At 38.7% G+C, this 25,764-nt stretch overlaps 1 protein-coding gene across 35 annotated transcripts in view; it reads right to left on the bottom strand.

Annotated features, from left to right (window-relative positions):
- The window catches only part of Rims2 (regulating synaptic membrane exocytosis 2), a 511,056-nt gene that overhangs the window by 336,944 nt on the left and 148,348 nt on the right, over positions 1-25,764 (bottom strand). For all 35 annotated transcript variants that reach the window (XM_039078274.2, XM_039078264.2, XM_063262877.1 and 32 more), the window contains 1 exon segment: positions 10,803-11,113. In XM_039078274.2, coding sequence (XP_038934202.1) covers positions 10,803-11,113 — 311 coding nt within the window.

The following is a 25,764-nucleotide window of genomic DNA, read 5'->3' as shown; positions in this document are numbered from 1 at the left end:
AGCCATTCCTAAAGTACTTATATGCATGTCCACTATGGAATCAAGTGCCAAGACATTTTTCTAGCTTTCAAACAGCAGTTTTTATTTCGACTGTATCTCAATGCTAGTAACATGTCTACATGGGACTATGTGTTATCATGGACATCCACTGTATTTTCACAGCCAAGTCTCTTGGTAACTACTCAAGGAGTGCCAATGTCAACTTCTGTGCAAGATGCTAGGAATACAGTTATAAACAAAACACACAAGACTTGTACCATTAAATTTGTTTATTTTAACTCTTCTCTTACTTTATAGAAGAAAATTTCAATATCTTGGTATTAAAAAGCATTCATTTACTTTTTTATTTCACTACCTATGGGTAAGTGGAGTCAATAGTCCAATATTCGCATACACACACACACACACACACACACACACACACACACACACACACCAAAAAAAAACTTGGAATTTAAAAATCATTTTTAAAGAACTAGACAGAAAAAGGGGTAAATAAAATATATGTATAGCCCTAGAAGGAAATATAAATACCCTTAAAAGGAAAATGTTCACTCTGTAGTAAAAGTCAGAGAAAGGTGGAGTGTTTTTAGCTCTACCTTAGCTGGGAACTGTGTTCACTGCACACATCCTACTCAGGATAAAATCATGGCAGGAACTGTAAGTAGAGTGGAGACTTTTCAAGTTCATAGCAGTTTATGTAGTCCATAATAAAATGGTTAAAATACAGGACAAATATCAACCTGTGCAGGATGCCAAAGTAACCTAAGAAAGCCCTGAGAAATCTGGCATCAGGATTGACCACTGAGTAAGAACAGTCAGTTTGAGGGCTATCCCAGGGAAAAAGTGTTTCTCCTGCCCTTAGAATTCCTTAGCTGCCATGGTTCTTTGACAGTGCTGAGGCTCCAGGAGACTTCATCTTTTCATGTTAGTATTGGTGTCACCTTTGTCTTTGTGCAGATCTTATTTAGGCAGCTATGTTGATGAGACTTCATGAATATAGAACTACAGACAGACAGACAGACAGACAGACACACACACACACACACACACACACACACACACACACACACACCACACACACTCACATCTCTAGGAGATGAAATCTCACAGCAAACTTCCTGTTCCCCCAGCTATTACAATCTTCCACCCACTCTTCATTTGGTCCCTAAACCTTAAGTACGTTGCAGATGTGTCAGTATATACAACTTTTTTTAAAGACTCTGTTTTTCAGAATTGATATCGCATTCTTTTTTTTAAGATTTATTTATTTATTATATATAAGTACACTGTAGCTATCCTCAGACACACCAGAAGAGGGCATCGGATCCCATTACAGATGGTTGTGAGCCACCATGTGGTTGCTGGGAATTGAACTCGGGACCTCTGGAAGAGCAGTCAGTGCTCTTAACCACTGAGCCATCTCTCCAGCCCTGACATCGCATTCTTAAAAATAATCAAGTTATATGGCATTGGCTACATAAGCGCATACCAATTATCCTCAAGTTTACTGACTGTTCATTCTTCAATTAAAGACCAAGACCAGGCAGAAAGGCATCAGCAACATTCAGGACAGTATGAGAGCTTTCACTCATTCATCATATAAACTACTTATTGAAGGGGTATAATTCACCAAAATTAAGGTCAAACATATAGCCATTGTCATTGTTGGTAGGGTTAATCCCAATTATCAAGATCATATCTGCTTGACGAGATGCAGACTTGCCAAGGAGTCAGGACTCTTGGTATTCTCTTGGAGAATACCATAATTAGGTTGAGGTTGGAAGTCCTGTCCACTGTAGATGACACCATTTCCCTAGACTGATATCCTGAATAGTATCAAAAAAGAGAAAGTGAAGTGGGTGCAGAATTTCAGAGCTTTCTGTGCCGTGACTGTGATGCAATGTGTCCAGCTCCACAGCTCACAATGTGGCCCCAGCACCATGGTGGTAGCCATACCTCACACTGTGAGCTGAAATAAGCTTTCTCCCTGTGTGGCTTTTGTCAAGGACTTTTACCACAGCAACAAGATCTGCCCTTTTGTTTCTTTAGGTAATCTAGAAGGCAAAAGGAGAAGTATTCAGGCATAAAGTTTATAAGACATATTTGTTCCACATTGTTAAGATTCATCTTTCTCTCCAGGCAATCATCAGAGTTTTATCTCTTATAGTTCAATGTAAAAAATGAAATTAAAAAACTGTAGAAAAAAGTATCTTTTTTATTTGATTCTCTTATGTTCACACTATTTTCTCCCTACATTATTTATGTTAAGCAGTTTAAATAAGATTCATGAGCACTATGCCACAGTTTCTTCAGAAAGCTCGTAGAAACAAGATACATATGCCTTAAGCCACATATATTCCATTTGGTAAATTTTAAATGCAACTAGTTTGCTCTAGGCACAGTGTCAGCACTTTATAAATACATTTCTGAATATGTTAAAAGCACTATTGTCGAAAGTCTGATTATGAAGAAAAATTTACTTTTTATCCAGTTTTATAGTATCTCTTAAACATTTTGTTGCCAAATAAAATTTCAGTGGAACCAGCAAGATGAAATAGAGCAAACAGGAAGTGGAACAAAGTGGCCCAACACCCAGAGGCTGTCTCTCAGATCAAGTATTTCTCAAGGTGAACAGCTATTCACGCATCGAACATCCTAGAAGCCACCAAAGGCATGGGTCAGTGTTCTCCTGCTGTGAAGATGCGACATAACCACAGCAACCCATAGAAAAGAAAGCTTTTCATTGGGGGTTGCTTATAGTTTAAGACAATGGTTTCCAACCTGGAGGTCAAATGCCCCATTAACAGTGGTCACCTAAAACTATCAGAAAACACAGATATTTACATTATGATTCATAACAGTAGCAAAATGACAGCTATGATGTATCAACCAAAAAATTATGGTTGGTATCACCACAATATGAGAAACCTTTTCAAAGGAACATAGCATTATGAAGGTTGAGAACCGCTAGTTTAAGAGGTTTAGTCCATCATCATCATGGTGGGAAGGATGATGGACTACAAGCTGACCTGGTGCTAGAGACGTAGCTGAGAGTTCTACATTGGGATGTGCAGGAGCAGGAAGAGACAAAGAAGCCCTGAGAATATGGACTTTTGAACCTCAAATCCAACCCCCAGTGACACACTTTCTCCAGGAAGGCCATACCTACTCCAACCTTCCATTTCTTCTCAAGTAGTACAACTCCCTGATGACCAAGCATTCAAACATATGAGCTTATGGGAGCCATTCTTATTCAAAATCACTGTAGTGGCTAACAGGCTACAGTGCTTAGTATAATAAAAGACGCACCTCTGCAGAAGGGAAGAAAAAGTTACCCATATAACTCCTCCCAAAACTCTACAGAGAAATAAGAAATTAATGCCAGCTCTTGGGCTAGAAAGTCTGCACCAAGGCTACTATGATGAAGTTCGTTCCAAGCACAGGCCTATTACCCACGCCCTAAGATAAGTACTTAACCACCGAGTCTCTGGACCATATTAGTCAAGTGAACACTGTTCCAACCTTGGGCAGCACAATATGAAACAAGACTCCATTCACTGAAATATCAGGTAAGAAGAACAAGGCAGTTTTCTGGACCTCAGTACCAAGCTGGCAAAACCTAGTCTGGGAAAATCCTAAAGCCTCTAACATTACCCAAGATTGAAGTCCCTATAACACACCTTCAGTGACAGAAAACTATGCTAAGCCCTACTCCATCAGATTCTATTCCAACACCACCCACTGGCAGCTGTGATCTTGAGCTAGGATAACTATGAGGGTCATGAGTATACCTCAACAGTAGGCAGTTTGTAGTACTGTAGGGCTTAGTCCAACCTCAGTGCTATGGTCTTAATGGACTTTGGATTAGAATATGATACAGCATTGTGGGATTGGTGCCCATGCCTTTCTTCACAGGAGTTCAATTAGTACAGCACAGAAAAAAAGTACCTGCCTGCAGGAGGGAACGGAAGCAAGCATTAACTAGCGACACAGAAGGCTGAAGTATGTCCCTCTGCAGCAGTTTAGCCCAGTCAGGCAGCATTCCACCATGAGGTCAGCAACTGTACACAGGATCTCTGTACCTACCCCAGATCCAGGAAGAGGCCTGCAGAGACAACTTTTCAGGTGTTCCCCAGTTCATTCTGAAATTACCAACTGTTGATTTGAAAGAAGAGAAAAACTGGACTTGAATCACAGTCTAGTATTGAAACAAAGTCAGTGTTCATAAAAATTATTCCTTTGCCCACCAAGTATGACACTAGCAGATTGCACTTACTCTTACAGACGAAAACAGCCACACATTCCAGAGACTCCTGACAGATCTGTACTCAGAGTGATATCAAATGCTACAAATCCAGAAGTAAAAAGCCTGCTTAAATAGCACAAAAACTGCAGAATTGAAAGTGCCTAATTCTTCAATGAATTAATGAGCTCAAATACGAACAGACCACAAAAGCTTTTTAGCTGAGATCCACTGACCGTCCAAACAAGACCAGAGCTACTGAAAACAAGTGAACTCTTGAATGGAGTTCTAATAGCTGTTTTAAAGAAACCAAGAGCTTACAGAACACAAAGAACTAATTCCAAATTCTAACACAAAAACAGAAATGTAGACAATGCTTAAAATCAAACAGAAATCTTACAAATGAAAAAATATACTACAGAATTTTAAAGCATACCCAAAGAGTACATTAAGATCAAAATAAATCTGAGCAAAAAACAAGCCCAAAGACACACTATTTAAGAACACACAGCTGGAGGAGGAAAAAAGAAAGCAAGAGAAATTAAATAAGCTTACAGTAGTTTTGAGGCAGCATTAAAAGGATAAATAATTGGGTTGTTATGGGTAAAGAAAAACAAGATATTCCCAAAAGAAGAAGAAAGTATATTAAACAAACAATCAGAACGTAGACCTACCCCGCAGAAAAGTACACAGGCACAGGAAGATCAAAGACCAATAGCTAGAGTCACTCAATTACATCTACCCCAAAATATATTATAACCATGCCCTCAAACATGGAAGATAGGAGATTCTCAAGACAGAAAGAAGCAAGAAAAACTATTAACATGTTACCTGACCACAGACTTCTCATCAGGAACCTTATAGAACAGGAGAGGAGTGAGATTTTTATAGTACTGAATGGGAAAACAGACAACAAAAATACTGTACCTAGTAAGCAGTCATTTACAAATAGAAAGATAAAGACAGTCCCAGGTTTCAGGGGGAAAGGCTGTACAAGAAATGCTAAAGGCAGTTCTTCAACTTGACATTAGACTTAATGATTAACATGCCACTGGTAAAAAAAAATTATAAAAACTAGATTGAATTGCTCTAATATGTAAGCATGAAGCATCAACCATTCACAGTTTTAATACTGACTAAAAAACAAAATCATTCTAAAATGAGTAATATAGAAAGATGTAAAATGGAAATTGAAAAGGGCAGACAAATTTCAGAGTTGAAAGCCAGGCTGGTCTACAGAGTGAGCTCTAGGGCAGCCAGGACTACACAGAGAAAGCCTACCTGAAAACAATAAAAATAAAAATAATAGCAATAATAATAATAATGCAATAATATCAAAATCAAATTGAGGAAAAGAAGAAAATCCAGGTATAAAATGTTTTAATAATATAATTGCCCTTAGTTCTTTTCTTTATGATCATAACATAGTGTTATCATTTCAAAATACCTTATTATAGTCAAAAGACTGTTTTTTTAAAAGACCATTTTTATAAGCTTTATGATGTCCACAAATCAAGATTCTACAACTGAGAAAAAGAAAATAATACCCAAGAACTCAAGCATGATTCCAGACTAACTACTAAACCACAAAGAAACAGTACAAATGAAGAACAATGCATGCTGTTTGCAAACCTGGGTACATCACACCCAAATCTATTAATATGCATGGTTAATATATAATGATCAAAGAGCTCTACAGTACATTATGATGGGTACAATTAATTAAAAAGAGTTGTACATTTAAAATTTCTAAGAGTAGCCTTCAAATGTTCTCAACATAAAAGTATGTGATGTAATTCATCTGTTAAATATACATTCCACAATTTTTATATGCCAAAGTCCATGTTGTACACTAAAAATACAGCACAGCACTGGATACCCAAATCCAGTGGAGGAGAGAGGTAGACTCTCAGAAGTGCAGACAAATCTGAGAGCTCAGGGGAGAACACCCTTTATGCTCACATTCCTGGCCCAAGAGGAACCCACCTAGAGTCCTCTGGACACAGGAACCTAGGAGGAAGTCAGGGACAGGATCCTTCCAGTCTCTACCTGCAACCAGAGCTGAAAGTCAGTCACCAGGAGTGCTGACACACCTGAGAGCAGAGGTAAGACCACCACTTCTGCTCCAAAGGACTCCCCTGGAGCCCAAAAGACACAGGAACCCAGAAGTAGTATGGGACAGGACCCTTCCCGTATCTGCCTGAGCCCAGAGCTGACCCAGTTCCACAGCTCTCTCTACACCCAGATCCCTCTGAGGGAAAGCTGGTCTTCAGGAGGGCTGATACATAGGATTACAGGAGGGCCAAGCCACTGTAAGAGACAGCAAAACCACCTAAGACCAGAAACAACCAGATGGCGAGAGGCAAGCAAAGGAATCTAAGACTACTTGGCATTATCAGAGCCCAGTTCTCCCACCAAAGTAAATACCAGATATCTAAAAACAACAGAAAAGCAAGATTTGGGTTTGAAATCACACCTCATGAAGATGATAGAGGACTTTAAGAAGGACATAAATAACTCCCTTAAAGAAATACAGGACAACACAGGTAAACAAGTAGAAGCCCTTAAAGAGGAAACACAAAAATCACTTAAAGATTTACAGGAAAACACAAACAGGTGAAGAATTGAACAAAACTATCCAGGATTTTAAAATGGAAATAGAAACACAAAGAAATCACAAAGGGAGACAACCCTGGAGACAGGAAACCTAGGGAAGAGATCAAGACTCATACACACAAGCATAACCAAAAGACTACAAGAGATAGAAGAGAGAATCTCAGAGGCAGAAGATACCATAGAAAACATTGACACAACCGTCAAAGATAATGTAAAACACAAAAAGCTCCCAACCCAAAACATCCAGGAAATCCAGGACACAATGAGATCAAACCTAAGGATAATAGGTATAGAAGAGAGGGAAGATTCCCAACTTAAAGGACCAGTAAATATATTCAACAAATTATAGAAGAAAACTTCCCCAACCAAAAGAAAGAGATGCCCATAAACATACAAGAAGCCTACAGAACTCCAAATAGATTGGACCAGAAAAGAAATTCCCCCCCTCAGAGAATAGTCAAAACACCAAATGCACAAAACAAAGAAAGATTATTAAAAACACTAAGGGAAAGAGGTTAAGTAACATATAAAGGTAGACCTATCAGAATTACACCAGACTTCTCACCAGAGACTATGAAAGCCAGAAGGTCCTGGACAGATGTCATAGAGACCCTAAGAGAACACAAATGCAAGCCCAGAAAAACTCTCAATTAACATACATGGAGAAACCAATATATTCCATGAAAAAAACAAATTTACACAATCTCTTTCCACAAACCCAGACCTACAAAGGATAATAGATGGAAAATTCCAACACAAGAAGGGAAACTACACCCTACAAAAAGCGAGATATTAATTGTCTTTCAACAAACCCAAAAGAAGAGTGTTGTTGTAAAAATATAAAAAATACCAACGGACCAAAAGCTTTTGAGATCAACTGACAGTCAAAACAAGACTAGAGCTACTGAAAACAAGTGAACTCTTGAATGGAGTTCTAATAGCTGTTTTAAAGAAACCAAGAGCTTACAGAACACAAAGAACTAATTCCAAATTCTAACACAAAAACAGAAATGTAGACAATGCTTAAAATCAAACAGAAATCTTACAAATGAAAAAATAAATATACTACAGAATTTTAAAGCATACCCAAAGAGTACATTAAGATCAAGATAAATCTGAGCAAAAAACAAGCCCAAAGACACACTATTCAAGAACACACAGCTGGAGTAGCCATTTTAATATCAAATAAAATTGAATTTCAAGCAAAAGCTATCAAAAAAGATAAGAAAGAACACTTAATATTCGTCAAAGGAAAAATCCACCAAGATAAATTCTCAATCCTGAATATCTATGATCCAAATGCAAGGGCTCCTACATTCATAAAAGAAACCTTACTGAAGCTCAAAGCACACATTGCACCTCATACTATAATCATGGGAGATTTCAACAATCCATTCTCATCAAAGGACAAGTCATGGAAACAGAAACTAAACAGAGACACAGAGAAACTAACAGAAGTTATGAACCAAACGGATTTAACAGATATTTATAGAACATTTCATCCTAAAACAAAAGGATATACCTTTTTCTCAGCATCTCATGGTACCTTCTCTAAAATTGACCATATAATCAGTCACAAAACAGGCCTCAACAGATACAAGAAAATTGAAATAATCCCATGCATCCTATCAGATCACCACAGACTAAGACTGGTCTTCAATAACAACAAAAATGTCAGAAAGCCCACATACCCATGGAAGTTGAACAACGCTCTCTGAATGATAACTTGGTCAAGGAAAAACTAAAGAAAGGAATTAAAGACTTTTTAGAATTTAATGAAAATGAAGGCACAACATACCCAAACTTATGGGACACTATGAAAGCTGTGCTAAGAGGAAAAATCATAGCACTAAGTGCCACCAAAAAGAAAGTGGAGAGAGCATTCACTAGCAGCTTGACAGCACATCTAAAAGCTCTAGAACAAAACGAAGCAAATAGGCCCAAGAGGAGTAGAAGGCAGGAAATAATCAAACTCAGGGATGAAATCAACCAAGTAGAAACAAAAAGAACTATACAAAAAAATCAACAAAATCAGAAGATGGTTCTTGGAGAAAATCAACAAGATAAATAAACCCTTAGCCAGACTAACCAGAGGGCACAGAGAGAGTAGCCAAATTAACAAAATCAGAAATGAAAAGGGAGACATAACAACAGAATCTAAGGAAATTTAAAAAAAAAATCATCAGATCCTACTAGAAAAGCCTATATTCAACAAAACTGGAAAAATCTGGAGGAAATGAACAATTTTCTAGACAGATACAAGGTACCAAAGTTAAATCAGGATCAGTTATCCATCTAAACAACCCCATAACTCCTAAAGAAATAGAAGCAGTCATTAAGAGTCTCTCAACCAAAAAGAGCCCAGGTCCAGACGGGTTTAGTGCAGAATTCTATCAGACCTTCATAGATGACCTCATACCAATACTATCCAAACTATTCCACAAAATAGAAACAGACAGAACACTACCCAATTCCTTCTATGAAGCCACAATTACACTTATACCTAAATCACACAAAGACCCAAAAAAGAAAGAGAATGTCAGACCAATTTCCCTTATGAATATCGATGCCAAAATATTCAATAAAATTCTCACAAACTGAATCCAAGAACACATCAAAACATCATCCATCATGATCAAGTAGACTTCATCCCAGGAATGCAGGGATGGTTCAATATTTGGAAATCCATCAACATAATCCACTATGTAAACAGAGTCAAAGAAAAGAACTACATGATCATCTCTTTAGATGCTGAGAAAGCATTTGACAAACTTCAACACCCTTTCATGTTAAAAGTCTTGGAAAGATGAGGAATTCAAGGCCCAGACATAAACATAGTAAAAGCAATATAATGCAAACCAGTAGGCAACATCAAACTAAATGGAGAGAAACTTGAAGCAATCCCACTAAAATCAGGGACTACACAAGGCTGCCCACTCTCTCCCTACTTATTTAATATAGTAGTTGAAGTTCTAGCCAAAGCAATCACACAACAAAAGGACTTCAAAGAGATACAAATTGGAAAAGAAGTCAAAATATCACTATTTGCAAATGATATGATAGTGTATTTAAGTGACCCCAAAAATTCCACCACAGAACTCCTAAACCTGATAAACAACTTCAGCAAAGTGGCTGGGTACAAAATTAACTCAAATAAAGATATCATCAAAATAAAAGTTTTGTTTTTCCTGAAGCAGATAAGAATGATAGGTGCAAGTGCGTGGACCTAGGCAGCAGAGACGGAAGAGGAAGTGTTTATCACCAGCCATGACTGCATAGTAAGGCATGTCAGCTAGAGCTGTCCAGTGAGACCCTGCTATTCTATACATGATTCAAGTATAGTTAAAGAAATTTCAAAAGAAAACATTTATAATGTATATAGCTTAAAAAGGAATACAAAACACTTTTATAATTTAATGCAAAAGTGTAAAAAATAAAGATACATATTGTTCATCAAGGAAAATATATAAATGTCTATGAAACACAAAGAAATAGCCTCTGCCTTTGCTCAAGAAAGACTACAGAAAAAAAACTGACACCCTCAGTAAGAAGACTGCAATTTACAACAGCAACAAAAGCTGTCCTATTTAAATTCACTTCTTCATTCTGAGACATCTATTTTATAATCTTGCCTTATAGCATTAAACATGAATACTTTAAGCCAGTCATGTTTCAAATCCTGAACCATGTAAAGCACTTATAAAAATATGGATATAACATTTAATAAATCACTGTGGTTAAACATTTCATGTTTTGTTTCTGCTTGGAAGGAGTACTATGAACACTGTATTTGGATTAATGAGGTGGCTCAGCAGGTGAAAGCGTATGCCACACAAGCCTGAGGACAAGTTCAATCCCCAAACCCCCAAAAAGATAGATAGCAAGAAACAGACAGAAACCAACGAGCAAACAGTACCTAGAGATGAAACAAAATGTTTACCTGTCTGAAGGCATGTCACTGGCGATCTGGTGCTTCATTCCTGAGCCATTCTTAATAGAATCCTGTCTTGTGAGCCCATGAGCTCGACCTCTCTCAACTGCAGGTACTGATGAGTCACCGGGGGGTCCCTGGAACTGCGTCTGCTCATGCAGTTTTGCCTTCTTCTCCTGAGGGGCTTCCTCACTGCGAAGCCCTCGAAGAGCCTTTTGATCAGGCTGCTGCGGTGTATTAGACCCACTATTGTAAAACCACGCGCCCGACTTAGTGAGGATTTCTTGTTGTTTTCGGCACAAATTACACACCCACATAACCTGCATACAATGACATAAAAAGGAAAGAAAAAAAGAAATTAGTCTCCCTAGTGAACAATATAAGGCAAACAAAAGGAGAGAAAATTCAAGCCAACAAAAAATTACATGGTTGTACTTCTTAGTTAAAATAAAATCAGGATTAATTGCTGCTATAAATTATATAAAGGGTGGTTATAATGAAATTACTCTGACAAAAAAACCGTATCAAAATGCTAGGTTTTTGTTTATATTCTGTAATTATTTTTATTTAGTCAGAAGTATGGCATAGTAAACCGAAAATAAATTTAGGAGATTTTAAATTTAAAATTTAATCTCTAAAATAGGAAAGAAAAACCTTCAGCAAGGTATTGAACCTTCAAATGTAATCAGAGAAAGGACTGAAAGAGCTTGAAGGAGTTCGAGACCCCATACGAACAACAATGCCAAGCAACCAGAGCTTCCAGGGACTAAGCCACTACCCAAAGACTATACATGGACTGACCCTGGGCTCCAACCTCATAGGTAGCAATCAATGGCTCAGTAAGAGCACCAGTGGAAGAGGAAGCCCTTGGTCCTGCCAAGACTGAACCCTGAGTGAACGTAATTGTTGGGGGGAGGGCGGTAATGGGGGGAGGATGGGGAGGGGAACACCCATATAGAGGTGGAGGGGAGGGGTTAGGGGGATGTTTGCCCAGAAACTGGGAAAGGGAATAACATTCGAAATGTAAATAAGAAATACTCAAGTTAATAAAAAAAAAAGATAGAGATTAAAATAATAGTACTTATTTTCTTGTATTGTTTTTAAAAGTAGAAATAATTCATAAAATACCTGTTATATAATACATTTCCAGTAAATTAACTGTTAATATTAGAATAAAATTGTCTAGTACCAATTATATTATATCCTTTTTTAATGAGTTTTATTTCTTTTTTATTGGATATATTTTTATTTACATTTCAAATGCTATCCATTTACCAGTTCCCATCCATAAACCCCCTATCCAATCCCCCTCCCCCTGCTTCTATAAGAGTATTCCCCCACCCATCCCTTTCCCACCTCCCCACCCTGACATTCCCCTACACTGGGGCATGGAGTCTTGGCAGGACCAATGGCTTCTCCTCCCATTGATGCCTAACAAGGTCATCCTCTGCTACATATGCAGCTGGAGCCATGGATCTGTCTATGGGTAGTGGTTTAGTCCCGAGGAGCTCTATTTGGTTGGTTCTTATGGGGTTTCAACAAGTGGTGCTCGTTCAACTGGAGGTCAGAATGTAGAAAAATGCAAATCCAACCATTCTTATCGCCCTGTACAAAGCTTTTGTCCAAGTGGATCAAGAACCTCCACATAAAACTAGATACACTCAAACCAATAGAAAAAAAGTGGGGAAGAGTCTCCATCACATGGGACTGGGGAAATTTTCCTGAACAGAACACCAATGGCTTATGCTCTAAGATCAACAATCGAGAAATGGGACATCATAAAATTAAAAAGCTTCTTTAAGGCAAAGGACACTGTCATTAGGACAAAACAGAAACCAACAGATTGGGAAAAGATCTTTACCAATCCTACATCAGATAGAGGGCTAATATCCGATATATACAATGAACTCAAGAAGTTAGACTCAGAGAATCAAATATCTCTATAAAAATGGGGTACAGAGCTAAACAAAGAATTCTCAACTGAGGAATATCAAATGGCTGAGAAGCACCCAAGAAATGTTCAACATCCTTAGTCATCAGGGAAATGCAAATCAAAACAACCCTGAGAGTCCACCTCATACCAGTCAGAATGGCTAAGATAAAAAAAACTCAGGTGACAACAGATGCTGGCAAGGATGTGAGAAAGAGGAGTTTTATTTCTTTTAAGTAGCTTCTAATGACTAAAAAAATACTAAGGACTCTATTAATTTCACCAAAACGTATTAATTGATCATATTTTGTAGTGATATATTTGATTCTTTTATCTTCCCATCTACATTTATTTTTTAGTATTCATAATAGCTAAGTTATATATCTAACCTAGACACCCTTCAAGATATGACTAGATAAAGTATATGTGGTAAATATACACAACTGAATTTTATTCACCAATAAAGAAAAATCATGAGGTGTGCAGAAAAACAAATGCAGCAGAGGAGTTCTCTATGTTGTGAAAGAGGCCATATGCAGAAAGAAAAGTATCACATGTATTCTCATCTGCTGACTCTGTATTTAGGGATGGAGGAAGGGAGGAATAGATACCAGTGCACTGGAAGAAGGGAAGGAGTGAATAAGGTACATGGTAGGTAGGCAGATAGAGAGATGATTGATAGATTAGAGACAGACAGAAAGGCAGGCAGACAGACAGACAGACAGGCAACATACTAAGGGGAGTCAGAGAGAACAGAGAGTAAACAAAGAGTACAGAGGAGTAAATATGGTCGAAGTACCTGATATAAAAAATTTACATCCATAAAAATATTTCCACAAAATACAAGATATTTTATACACAAGATGTTTATTGTGGACAAAATCCAACAAATTGAACCATCTTCACCATTAAATAATACTCAGTAATATTTCTTCAACTATCTTCAAACTGTTTCCAAACAGAACTTGAAAACTTGCTTATAAACTTGAATTATCAACTATGACATTGCACAGCAATGCCCGTTCCCTCCCCTCTTCCCAACCAGGATGATGCCCGTCCTACGCTTCATTTGTAATATCTTAATATCCTTTTCAGAATCCAGTAACCTAGGATGTTATTGCTATGTGACCAGAAACACCTTTTCCCATCTCAAAACCCTTCTTTTAGTTAATAAAAAAAAAACTAAGAATAAATAAATAAATAAGCTATATGTTCATAAAAGACAAGGTAATCACATGTTTAAAATGAGTACTGATCATATACTTACAGACCTCTAGACTTTTTCATATTTAAATGACTTACAACATAGGTAATTACAGTAAAGGAAAGCTCTCTTTGCATAGTAATTAACAAAGCAGAAATAAGCTCATAAGATAATTATCCATCCCTGCATCTAACCTGGTGTTTTTCACTGAAATAAGAATGTCTTATAAAATATCATTTAAATGATTTGCTTAATGTTCCATTTAACTAGTTTGTATTACTTGTATAATTTGCATAGTTTGTTTATTATGATTATGACTTTTGTCCTGTTGTTGTATGAGAAGTACATTCAGTACTAAATTTACTATTTTCATTGGAAACAAAGGCTCTATCTTCTACTAGCATCAGAACATATAAATCATAGACTACTAATATCTAGAAGCTTACTAGCTTGAAGTCATTTGAAGTAATCCTGAAGAAAATATAATAAGGCATGTGATACCAAGATATATGCTTCACGGGTTTGGGATTTGGCTCAGTGGTAGAGCGCTTGTCTAGCAAGCGCAAGGCCCTGGGTTAGGTCCCCAGCTCCCCCCCCCCAAAAAAAAATATATATGCTTCATCAATTCCCAAATAGGACTCATCAATAAGGTCAATATACAATATATGCCAATTATATTTTTAAATAAATATTTTTAACAAAAATACTATAAGCTTACTCAATTTTTATAAACAAACTGCACAGTTCAAATTTCATTTTCTATTATTGATATGAGTATTAATATAAATACATTCAAATGCATCAACCAATTTATAAATCAAATCACATACAAATGATAAGCAAGGTATGACCACTTTTGACATGACCTATGATAAATGAAGGTCCCTACAAGACCTCTTTTAAGTGGAAAGTACTTTAAAAATAAATGAAAAGCTGTTGCTGGGAACCAAATCAAGTCACTTGCCAAGCAAATTCTCCTTCACTGAACTAAACTCTCCACACCAACAAATAAAATCTGCATTTCAACTTTTTTGTTTTAAACAAATTACTATCCCTATTGGAATGATAGTCTGTTAAAGAACTCTAAAATTGAACTGTATTTGATAAAAAGTCACATCCATTAAAAAATAACATCCTATATTAACCTCTGCAAAAAAGATTTGGAACTAATATATATTTAAGACATTTGTTTGAAGGAATTACAGCAAAATAATCCCAGTGTAGTTTAATGGAGACAGATGGAAAGTATCCTTAATGTAAAAAAAAAAAAAAAAAAAAAAAAAAGCAATTGATTTTTAAAAAGTAACCCAGAACTGAGTCCTATAATCCCAACATTAGGAGAGGGAGGACTGAGAATCGGTGGTCAAGGTGAGCCGTGGCTTCATACAGAGTTTGAACCCAGCCTAGACTGCATATGACCTTCCTCAAAAAGTAAAAAATAAAATAAAAATTCGTGAGGGAACCGGGGCATTAGAAGAAAGAGAGAAAGGGGTGGACTAGAAGTAAGAGGGAGCAGTGGGGAAGGAAGGAAGAAGGAAGGAAGGAAGGAAGGAAGGAAGGAAGGAAGGAAGGAAGGAAGGAAGGAAGGAAGGAAGGAAGGGAGGGAGGAAAGAAGGAAGGGAGGGAGGGAGGGAGGGAGGGAGGGAGGGAGGGAGGGAGGGAGGGAGGGACAGGGAAAGGTGAGAAAACACAGTTGGATAATGAATATAAACACAAGACACTATGAGGGAGGGAGAGAGGGAGAAAGAGGGGGGGAGGGAGGTAAGGAGAGAGAGGGGGGAGGGAGGGATGGGGAAGGGAGGAGAGAGCGAGACAGCGAGAGCGAGACAGACAGCGAGGGCGAGACAGAGAGCGAGAGCGAGACAGAGAGTGAGAGCGAGACAGACAGCGAGAGCGAGACAGACAGCGAGGGCGAGACAGACAGAGAGCGAGAGCAAGACAGACAGAGAGCGAGAGCGAGACAGACAGCGAGAGGGAGACAGAGAGCGAGAGCGAGACAGACAGCGAGAGCAAGAGCGAGACAGACAGCGAGAGGAAGAGCGAGACAGAGAGCGAGAGCGAGACAGACAGCGAGAGCGAGACAGACAGCGAGGGCGAGACAGACAGAGAGCGAGAGCAAGACAGACAGAGAGCGAGAGCGAGACAGACAGCGAGAGGGAGACAGAGAGCGAGAGCGAGACAGATAGCGAGAGCAAGAGCGAGACAGACAGCGAGAGCAAGAGCGAGACAGAGAGCGAGAGCGAGACAGACAGCGAGAGCTCAAGACAGCGAGACAGCAGACAGCGAGAGCGAGAGCGCGAGAGCGAGAGAATGCTTTTTTAAGCTACCTGGTTTGTCAGCAACTTCAGAGCAGTCATGAACTTAAGCAAAACAGCTATAAAAGTCCAAAACATTACTGTGTCTTTTAAGAAACAAAGTCAGAATAACTGGAAGCTCACATCAAAATTAACTTACTATATACTCTGACTGTGCTGCTAGGATTAAAGATCCTAAAATGGGAGTAAAGTTTGAAGATCAAAATAATAATAAAATTAATAATAATCAGAAGAAGGAGAAGAAGGAGAAGGAGAAGTCTGTGAACCTAAGTGATCACCACACTAGCACACTAGTTTGGACTTCACATAGAGTAACTACTACTATAGCATGGCCTTAAAGAATTTCCAATCTTTTTAAAGCATGTGTTCTATTGAAGATGTCTTAGCAGAGCAATACTCCACTGGGATATTAAACAGTCTGAGCAGCATTCAGCAAGTCACAAGAACTCCAATGTTCACATTCATTGAACTAAAATGTGAGTTGGCCCGAAGTCACAAGCATATTTAGACTACAGAAAATAAACAAACAAAAACATTACAAACATTACAAACTAGCTTTTTCTATAAGTCAGATGTCAGTGCAATATTTACTCTACTAAAATAATGATGCTATATGCAGTATCCATAGACAACCCTGAAGGAAGCTGTAATTTACCATAAAAATCAACTCAGAGCATAAAATCCCAATTTCACGACCTTACTAAATAACTGATACATGCCTGGCACTGTCGACAGAGTAAGATCAATAGGTGTGACTTTCATTGTGACTTTTAAAGAGCAGAAGGAGAGAAAATGAGCAGACAAAGGACCACAGGAACTGCTTATATTTCACTCACACGTGCTCACTAAGGGCTACATTCACAGCAGGTCCAGGAGAGGGCGGTGCAAAGGGCACTGCAACGTCACGGGGAATCCAGAGAGGCTCAGCCATCATCAACATTGCCTATCATCAGGTATCTGTGTCTCGTTATGGGCAGAGTTTAGACACTTGGGCAAATACCTATAAGTTATTCCTCAATTTTGCTAAGGTAGCCAGCCATACTGGCATATGTCCTCAAGTATTAAGGCTTTCAAACAGGTCATTATAATCCTTATGTGAGAGGCTGCAGGAATACAGTTAAAAAAAAATCAGATGCATGCTTCATCTGACACCCCTGAGTTAAGCAGCAAGACTATGTATGTTCCCCATAAACAGCAACATGCCATTTCAGGCCACAGCCACATGCATTAGCTAAAGTAGGCTAAGGGCGTCTTTGGTAAGTGTCTAGGAGATCGTAAAAACAAAGGTGTAAACTTGGGCATCTCTAAGGATGAGGCATTGCATTCTTGCTACTGTTGTGCTTTTAAAAGGTAACTTGTCAAAATATACCTTGTTTCTCTGTTATTCATCTGACTTTTTCAACACATGAAGAAAGCAAGCCAGGCCTATCTGGTTTTTCTGTTACTTATATCAACAGCTTTCAGCCTTGAATTATAAGGCAGCACGTTTTCACTTCCATCACTTTACTTAGAGCATGCATGTCAGTGCCGAAGGACTCCACACATTATTTACATGGGTAATAAGACACAACTGGCCTTACCTCTGTCTGCATTCTCTACCCTCCCCAGATCACATCCACACACAAATACACACGGACAGATGAGTAAGAGTTTGGTTTGGTTTTGGTTTTTTACTTTTCTAGTCTAGAAAATATTGAAATAACCTGGACAATATACATTCTCCAAACACCGTTAGGCTTGAAGTAAAGAAATACACACACACACACACACACACACACACACACACACACACACACACACACACACCACTTAGGCCATAAAGAAAGGTTTAAATCTTTATTTCTTGTATCTCATCAGAATTTGGTGGGATAAAACTAAAAATCAAACAGGGTGTAGGAAGTACACCTAGTGAAACTATACAAACACTTGGAAAGTCACTGAAGAAGTCAGAGGAAACGGAAAAACATACGCACAGACACACAGGCTTATATGATATGATCGTATATATGTATCTATATATAATATAAATTTTAAAATACCATTCAATCCTGTGTGTCTCTGGGTACCTATGTGTCTGTGTGTTTGTGTCTGTGTGTCTGTGCCTATAAGTCTGTGTCTGTCTGTGAGCACATGCAATGGTAGGAGTGCAACCATTTCCTTCAAAATAATCTAATTAGTACTCTTCAAGAGAAATGGTTCTGGGAATGGAATCTCTTGACATGCTAAGCATACACTCTACCATAGATGGCAACCTCAGCTCAGTTGTACACGTTTTGTACTGGTGTTTTTTCAATTTTATTCTTTCTATTAATGTTTTGTTTAAATGAGACTTTAGGGGAAAAGGTTAGTGATTCTCAAAGCAAATTTGTCATTAAGAAGTTTTTAATTTTGTATTGATTATTATCAAAATGGATCACTGCTGACTTCAAAATAAATATATAACATTAAAATATTTATATTTCAATTCCAAATTGTAGTTTAAGTTTAAATACCTCTAAATAATTTTAAAAGAGAAATGAGATGTCAAAACAAAATGACAGGCTTTTCTTACAAGGTAAGGACACTGAACCTTTGTGCAATTGTAACTCTGCACCACTAGGGGGGGCTACTGCACTTTGTTCAGTCACACCGAACTCTCATTCATTGCCTGCTGGTACTACACTATCAATTTCCTACCTCTCCACTCACTGACAGGGGAAGTAAACAAAACTTCTGTTAAAGATACAGTACCACTAGACAAATACAAATGATCAGGCTGTGATAACTATTCTTGGTGTCAACTTGACTACATCTGGAATTAACTACAACCCAAAAGGCTGGGCGCAGCTGTAAGGGTTTGATTTTGTTTAGCTTTTTCCTAATTAAATCCGCTGAAGTGGAAAGGCCCACTTCTAATCTGTATCTTTGATGTAGGAAGATAAAATTTTGATCCAGATTTTCTGAGGTGGGAAGATCCACTTTAATCTGTCTCACACCTTCTGCTGGCAGCCTATATAACAGACATGCAAGAGGAAGTTGCCTTGCTTTGGCAGCTTGCTCTGGGCATCACCAGCAACTTCATTCCTTAACTGACATGACAGCCTACTTCATTAGGATTCCAGCATATACCAAAGATCAGCTGAAACAGCCAGCCTTGTGAATTAAACAGCTACTGCATTCTTTTTTTTTTTCTTTATTAATTTGAGTATTTCTTATTTACATTTCGATTGTTATTACCTTTCCCAGTTTCCGGGCCAACATCCCCCTAACCCCTCAAACTCCCCTTCTATATGGGGGTTCCCCTCCCCATCCTCCCCCCATTACCACACTCCCCCCAACAATCACCTTCATTTGGGGTTCAGTCTTAGCAGGACCAAGGGCTTCCCTTTCCACTGGTGCTCTTACTAGGATATTCATTACTACCTATGAGGTCAGAGGCCAGGGTCAGTCCATGTATAGTCTTTGGGTAGCGGCTTAGTCCCCAGAAGCTCTGGTTGGTTGGCATTGTTGTTCATATGGGGTCTCGAGCCCCTTCAAGCTCTTCCAGTTCTTTCTCTGATTCCTTCAATGGGGGTCCTATTCTCAGTTCACTGGTTTGCTGCTGGCATTCGCCTCTATATTTGCTGTATTCTGGCTGTGTCTCTCAGGAGAGATCTACATCCGGTTCCTATCGGCCTGCACTTCTTTGCTTCATCCATCTTGTCTAATTGGGTGGCTGTATATGTATGGGCCACATGTGGGGCAGGCTCTGAATGGGTGTTCCTCTATCTCTGTTTTAATCTTTGCTCCCTATTCCCTGCCAAGGGTATTCTAGTTCCCCCTTTTAAAGAAGGAGTGAAGCATTCACATTTTGATCATCCGTCTTGAGTTTCATGTGTTCTGTGCATATAGGGCAATTCAAGAATTTGGGCTAATAGCCACTTGTCAACGAGTGCATACCATCTGTGTTTTTCTGTGATTGGGTTACCTCATTCAGGATGATATTTTCCTGTTCTATCGATTTGCATATGAATTTCATAAACTCATAGTTTTTGATAGCTGAGTATTATTCCATTGGGTAGATGTACCACATTTTCTGTATCCATTCCTCTGTTGAAGGGCATCTGGGTTCTTTCCAGCTTCTAGCTATTATAAATAAGGCTGCTATGAACATAGTGGAGCACGTGTCTTTGTTATATGTTGGAGCATCTTTTGGGTATATGCTCAAGAGAGGTATAGCTGGGTCCTCAGGTAGTTCAATGTCCAATTTTCTGAGGATCCTCCAGACTGATTTCCAGAATGGTTCTACCAGTCTGCAATCCCATGAACAATGGAAGAGTGTTCCTCTTTCTGAACATCCCTACCAGCATTTGCTGTCACCTGAGTTTTTGATCTTAGCCATTCTCACTGGTGTGAGGTAAAATCTCAGGGTTGTTTTCATTTGCATTTCCCTTATGACTAAAGATGTTGAACATTTCTTTAGGTGTCTCTCAGCCATTCGGCATTCCTCAGCTGTGAAGTCTTTGTTTAGCTCTGAACCCCATTTTTTAAGAGGGTTATTTGTCTCCCTGCAGTCTAACTTCTTGAGTTCTTTGTATATTTTGGATATAAGCCCTCTATCAGTTGTAGGATTGGTAAAGATCTTTTCCCATTGTTGGTTGCCATTTTGCCCTCACCACAGTGTCCTTTGCCTTACATAAGTTTTGCAGTTTTATGAGATCCCATTTGTCAATTCTTGATCTTAGAGCATAAGCCATTGGTGTTTTGTTCAGGAAATTTTCTCCAGTGCCCATGTGCTTGAGATGCTTCCCCACTTTTTCTTCTATTAGTTTGAGTATATCTGGTTTGATCCACTTGGACTTAAGCTTTGTACAAGGTGATAAGCATGGATCGATCTGCATTCTTCTAAATGTTGGCCTCCAGTTGAACCAGCAATATTTACTGAAAATGCTATCTTTTTTCCATTGGATGATTTTGGCTCCTTTGTCAAAAATCAAGTGACGATAGGTGTGAGGGATCATTTCTGGGTCTTAGATTCTATTCCATTGGGCTATCTGTCTGTCTCTGTACCAATACCATACAGTTTTTATTACTATTGCCCTGTAATACTGCTTGAGTTCAGGGACAGTGATTCCACCAGAAGTCCTTTTATTTTTGAGGATAGTTTTAGCTATCCTGGGTTTTTTGTTATTCCAGATGAGTTTGAAAATTGTTCTAACTCTTTGAAGAATTGGATTGGTATTTTGATGGGGATTGCATTGAATCTGTAAATCGCTTTTGGTAAAATGGCCATTTTTACTATATTAACCCTGCCAATCCATGAGCATGGGAGATCTTTCCATCTTCTGAGGTCTTCTTCAATTTCTTTCTTCAGAAGCTTAAAGTTCTTATTGTACAGATCTTTTACTTGCTTGGTTAAAGTCTCACCGAGGTACTTTATATTATTTGAGACTATTATGAAGGGTGTCGTTTCCCTAATTTTTTTTCGGCTTGTTTCTCTTTTGTGTAGAGGAAGGCTACTGATTTATTTGAGTTAATTTTATACCCAGCCACTTTGCTGAAGTTGTTTATCAGCTTTAGTAGTTCTCTGGTGGAACTTTTGGGATCACTTTAATATACTATCATATCATCTGCAAATAGTGATATTTTGACTTCTTCTTTTCCAATCTGTATCCCCTGGACCTCCTTTTGTTGTCTGATTGCTCTGGCTAGAACTTCAAGAACTATATTGAATAAGTAGGGAGAGAGTGGGCAGCCTTGTCTAGGCCCTGATTTTAGTGGGATTGCTTCAAGTTTCTCTCCATTTAGTTTAATGTTAGCAACTGGTTTGCTGTATATGGCTTTTACTATGTTTAGGTATTGGCCTTGAATTCCTATTCTTTCCAGGATTTTTATCATGAAGGGGTGTTGAACTTTGTCAAATGCTTTCTCGGCATCTAATGAAATGATCATGTGGTTTTGTTCTTCCACTTTGTTTATATAATGGATCACGTTGATGGTTTTCCTTATATTAAACCATCCCTGCATACCTGGGATGAAGCCTTCTTGATCATGGTGGATGATTGTTTTGATGTGCTCTTGGATTCAGTTTGCCAGAGTTTTATTGAGTATTTTTGCGTCGATATTCATAAGGGAAATGGTCTGAAGTTCTCTTTCTTTGTTGGGTCTTTGTGTAGTTTAGGTATAAGAGTAATTGTGGCTTCATAGAAGGAATTCGGTAGTGCTCCATCTGCTTCAATTTTGAAGAATAGTTTGGATAGTATTGGTATGAGGTCTTCTATGGAGGTCTGATGGAATTCTGCACTAAACCCGTCTGGACCTGGGCTCTTTTTGGTTGGGAGACTCTTAATGACTGCTTCTATTTCCTTAGGAGTTATGCGGTTGTTTAAATGGTTTATCTGTTCCTGATTTAACTTCGGTACTTGGTATCTGTCTAGGAAATTGTCCATTTCCTGTAGATTTTCAAGTTCTGTTGAATATAGGCTTTTGTGGTAGGATTTAATGATTTTTTTTAATTTCCTCTGATTCTGTGGTTATGTCTCCCTTTTCATTTCTGATTTTGTTAATTTGGTCACAGTCTTTGTGTCCTCTCATTAGTCTGGTTAAGGGTTTATCTATCTTGTTGATTTTCTCAAAGAACCAACTTTTGGTTCTGTTGATTCTTTCTATGGTCCTTTTTGTTTCTACTTGGATGATTTCAGCTCTGAGTTTGATTGTTTCCTGCCTTCTACTCCTCCAGGATGTATTTGCTTCTTTTTGTTCTAGAGCTTTTAGGTGTGCTGTCAAGCTGCTGATATATGCTCTCTCCTGTTTCTTTCAGCAGCCACTCAGAGCTATGAGTTTTCCTATTAGAACAGCTTTCATTGTGTCCCACAAGTTTGGGTATGTTGTACCTTCATTTTCATTAAATTCTAAGAAGTCTTTAATTTCTTTCTTTATTTCTTTTTTGACCAGGTTATCATTGAGTAGAGCATTGTTCAATTTCCATGTATATGTGGACATTCTTCCCTTATTGTTATTGAAGACCAGCTTTAGTCTGTGGTGATCTGACAGGATGCATGGGATTATTTCTATCTTTCTGTATCTGTTGAGGCCTATTTTATGACCAATTATATGGTAAATTTTGGAGAAAGTACCATGAGGTGCTGAGAAGAATGTATATCCTTTTGCTTTAGGATAGAATGTGCTGTAAATATCCGTTAAGTCCATTTGGCTCATGACTTCTCTTAGTCTGTTGACATCACTGTTTAATTTCTGTTTCCATTATCTGTCCATTGATGAGAGTGTGGTGTTGAAATCTCCCACTATTATTGTGTGAGGTGCAATGTGTGCTTTGAGGTTTAGTAAGGTTTCTTTTATGTATGTAGGTGCCTTTGTATTTGGAGCATAGATATTTAGGATTGAGAGTTCATCTTGGTGGATTTTTCCTTTGATGAATATGAAGTGTCCTTCCTTATCTTTTTTGATGACCTTTAGTTGAAAATCGATTTTATTCAGTATTAGAATGGCTACTCCAGCTTGCTTCTTCAGACCATTTGCTTGGAAAGTTGTTTTCCAGCCTTTCACTCTGAAGTAGTGTCTGTCTTTGTGTCTGAGGTGTGTTTCCTGTAGGCAGCAGAATGCAGGATCCTCATTGTGTATCCACTTTTGTTAATCTATGTCTTTTTATTGGGGAGTTGAGTCCTTTGATGTTGAGAGATATTAAGAAATAGTGATTATTGCTTCCTGTTATATTCGTATTTGGATGTGAGGTTATGTTTGTGTGCTTTTCTTCTCTTTGTTTTGTTGCCAAGACTATTAGTTTCTTGCTTTTTCTAGGGTGTAGCTTGCCTCCTTATGTTGGGCTTTACCATTTATTATCCTTTGTAGTGCTGGATTTGTAGAAAGATATTGTGTAAATTTGGTTTTGTCATGGAATATCTTGGTTTCTCCATCAATGTTAATTGAGAGTTTTGCAGGATACAGTAGCCTGGGCTGGCATTTGTGTTCTCTTAGTGTCTGTATGACATCTGTCCTGGATCTTCTGGCTTTCATAGTCTCTGGTGAGAAGTCTGGTGTGATTCTGATAGGTCTGCCTTTACATGTTACTTGACCTTTTTCCCTTACTGCTTTTAATATTCTTTCTTTATTTTGTGTATTTGGTGTTTTGACTATTATGTGACGGGAGGATTTTTTCCTGGTCCAATGTATTTGGAGTTGTGTAGGCCTCTTGTATGCTTATGGGCATCTCTTTCTTTACGTTAGGGAAGTTTTCTTCTATGATTTTGTTGAAGATATTTACTGGTCCTTTGAGCTGGGAGTCTTTACTCTCTTCTATACCTATTATCCTTAGGTTTGATCTTCTCATTGAGTCCTGGATTTCCTGTATGTTTTGGAACAGTAGTTTTTTCCGTTTTACATTGACTTTGACAGTTGTGTTGATGATTTCTGTGGAATCTTCTGCTCCTGAAATTCTCTCTTCTATCTCTTGTATTCTGTTGGTGATGCTTGTATCTACGGCTCCTTGTCTCTTCCTTTGGTTTTCTATATCCACGGTTGTTTCCCTGTGTTCTTTCTTCATTGCTCCTATTTCCATTTTTAATTCCTTCAACTGTTTGATTGTGTTTTTCTGGAATTCTTTCAGGGATTTTTGTGATTCCTCTCTGTAGGCTTCTACTTGTTTATTTATGTTTTCCTGTGTTTCTCTAAGGTAGTTCTTCACGTCTTTCTTGAAGTCCTCCTGCATCATGATCAAATATGATTTTGAAACTAGATCTTGCTTTTCTGGAGTGTTTGGATATTCAGTGTTTGCTTTGGTGGGAGAATTGGGGTCCGATGATGCCTTGTAGTCTTGGTTTCTGTTGCTTGGGTTCCTGCGTTTACCTCTCGCCATCAGATTATCTCTGGTGTTACTTTGTTCTGCTATTTCTGACAATGGCTAGACTGTCCTATAGGCCTGTGTGTCAGGAGTGCTGCAGACCTGTTTTCCTGTTTTCTTTCAGCCAGTTATGGGAACAGAGTGTTCTGCTTTTGGGCGTGCAGTTTTTCCTGTCTACAGGTCTTCAGCTGTTCCTGTGGGCCTGTGTCCTGAGTCCACCAGGCAGGTCACTTGGAGCAGAAAACTTAGTCTTACCTGTGGTCCCGAGGCTCAAGTTTGCTTGTGGGGTGTTACTTTTGAGCTCTCCGTGAGGGCGGCAACCAGGAGGGCCTGCGCTGCCTCTTCTGGGAGCCCCCATGCACCAGATTCCCAGATGGCGTTTGGTGTTTTCCTCTGAATTCAGAAATGTGGGCAGAGTGTAGTCTCTTCTGGCTTCCCAGGCATGTCTGCCTCTCTGAAGGTTTAGCTCTCCCTCCCACGGGATTTGGGTGGAGAGAACTGTTGATTCGGTCCCTTCAGGTTCTGGAGGTGTCTGGAGCACAGGGAACCTGCAGGTCCAGTGCCCCTATCTTCTGGTTCCCCGAGGCCGTATACAGTTTCCTCTTGGGCCAGTGATGTGGACAGGGGTGGGCAGTATTGGTGGTCTCTTCCGCTCTGCATTCTCAGGAGTGCCCCCCTGTCCAGGCGGTGAGCTCTCTCTCCCACGG

The sequence above is a fragment of the Rattus norvegicus genome, chromosome 7, assembly GCF_036323735.1.
Source record: "Rattus norvegicus strain BN/NHsdMcwi chromosome 7, GRCr8, whole genome shotgun sequence".
Lineage (NCBI taxonomy): Eukaryota > Metazoa > Chordata > Mammalia > Rodentia > Muridae > Rattus > Rattus norvegicus.
Note: the sequence above shows the minus strand (reverse complement) of the source record. Positions and strands in the feature narration are given on the sequence as shown.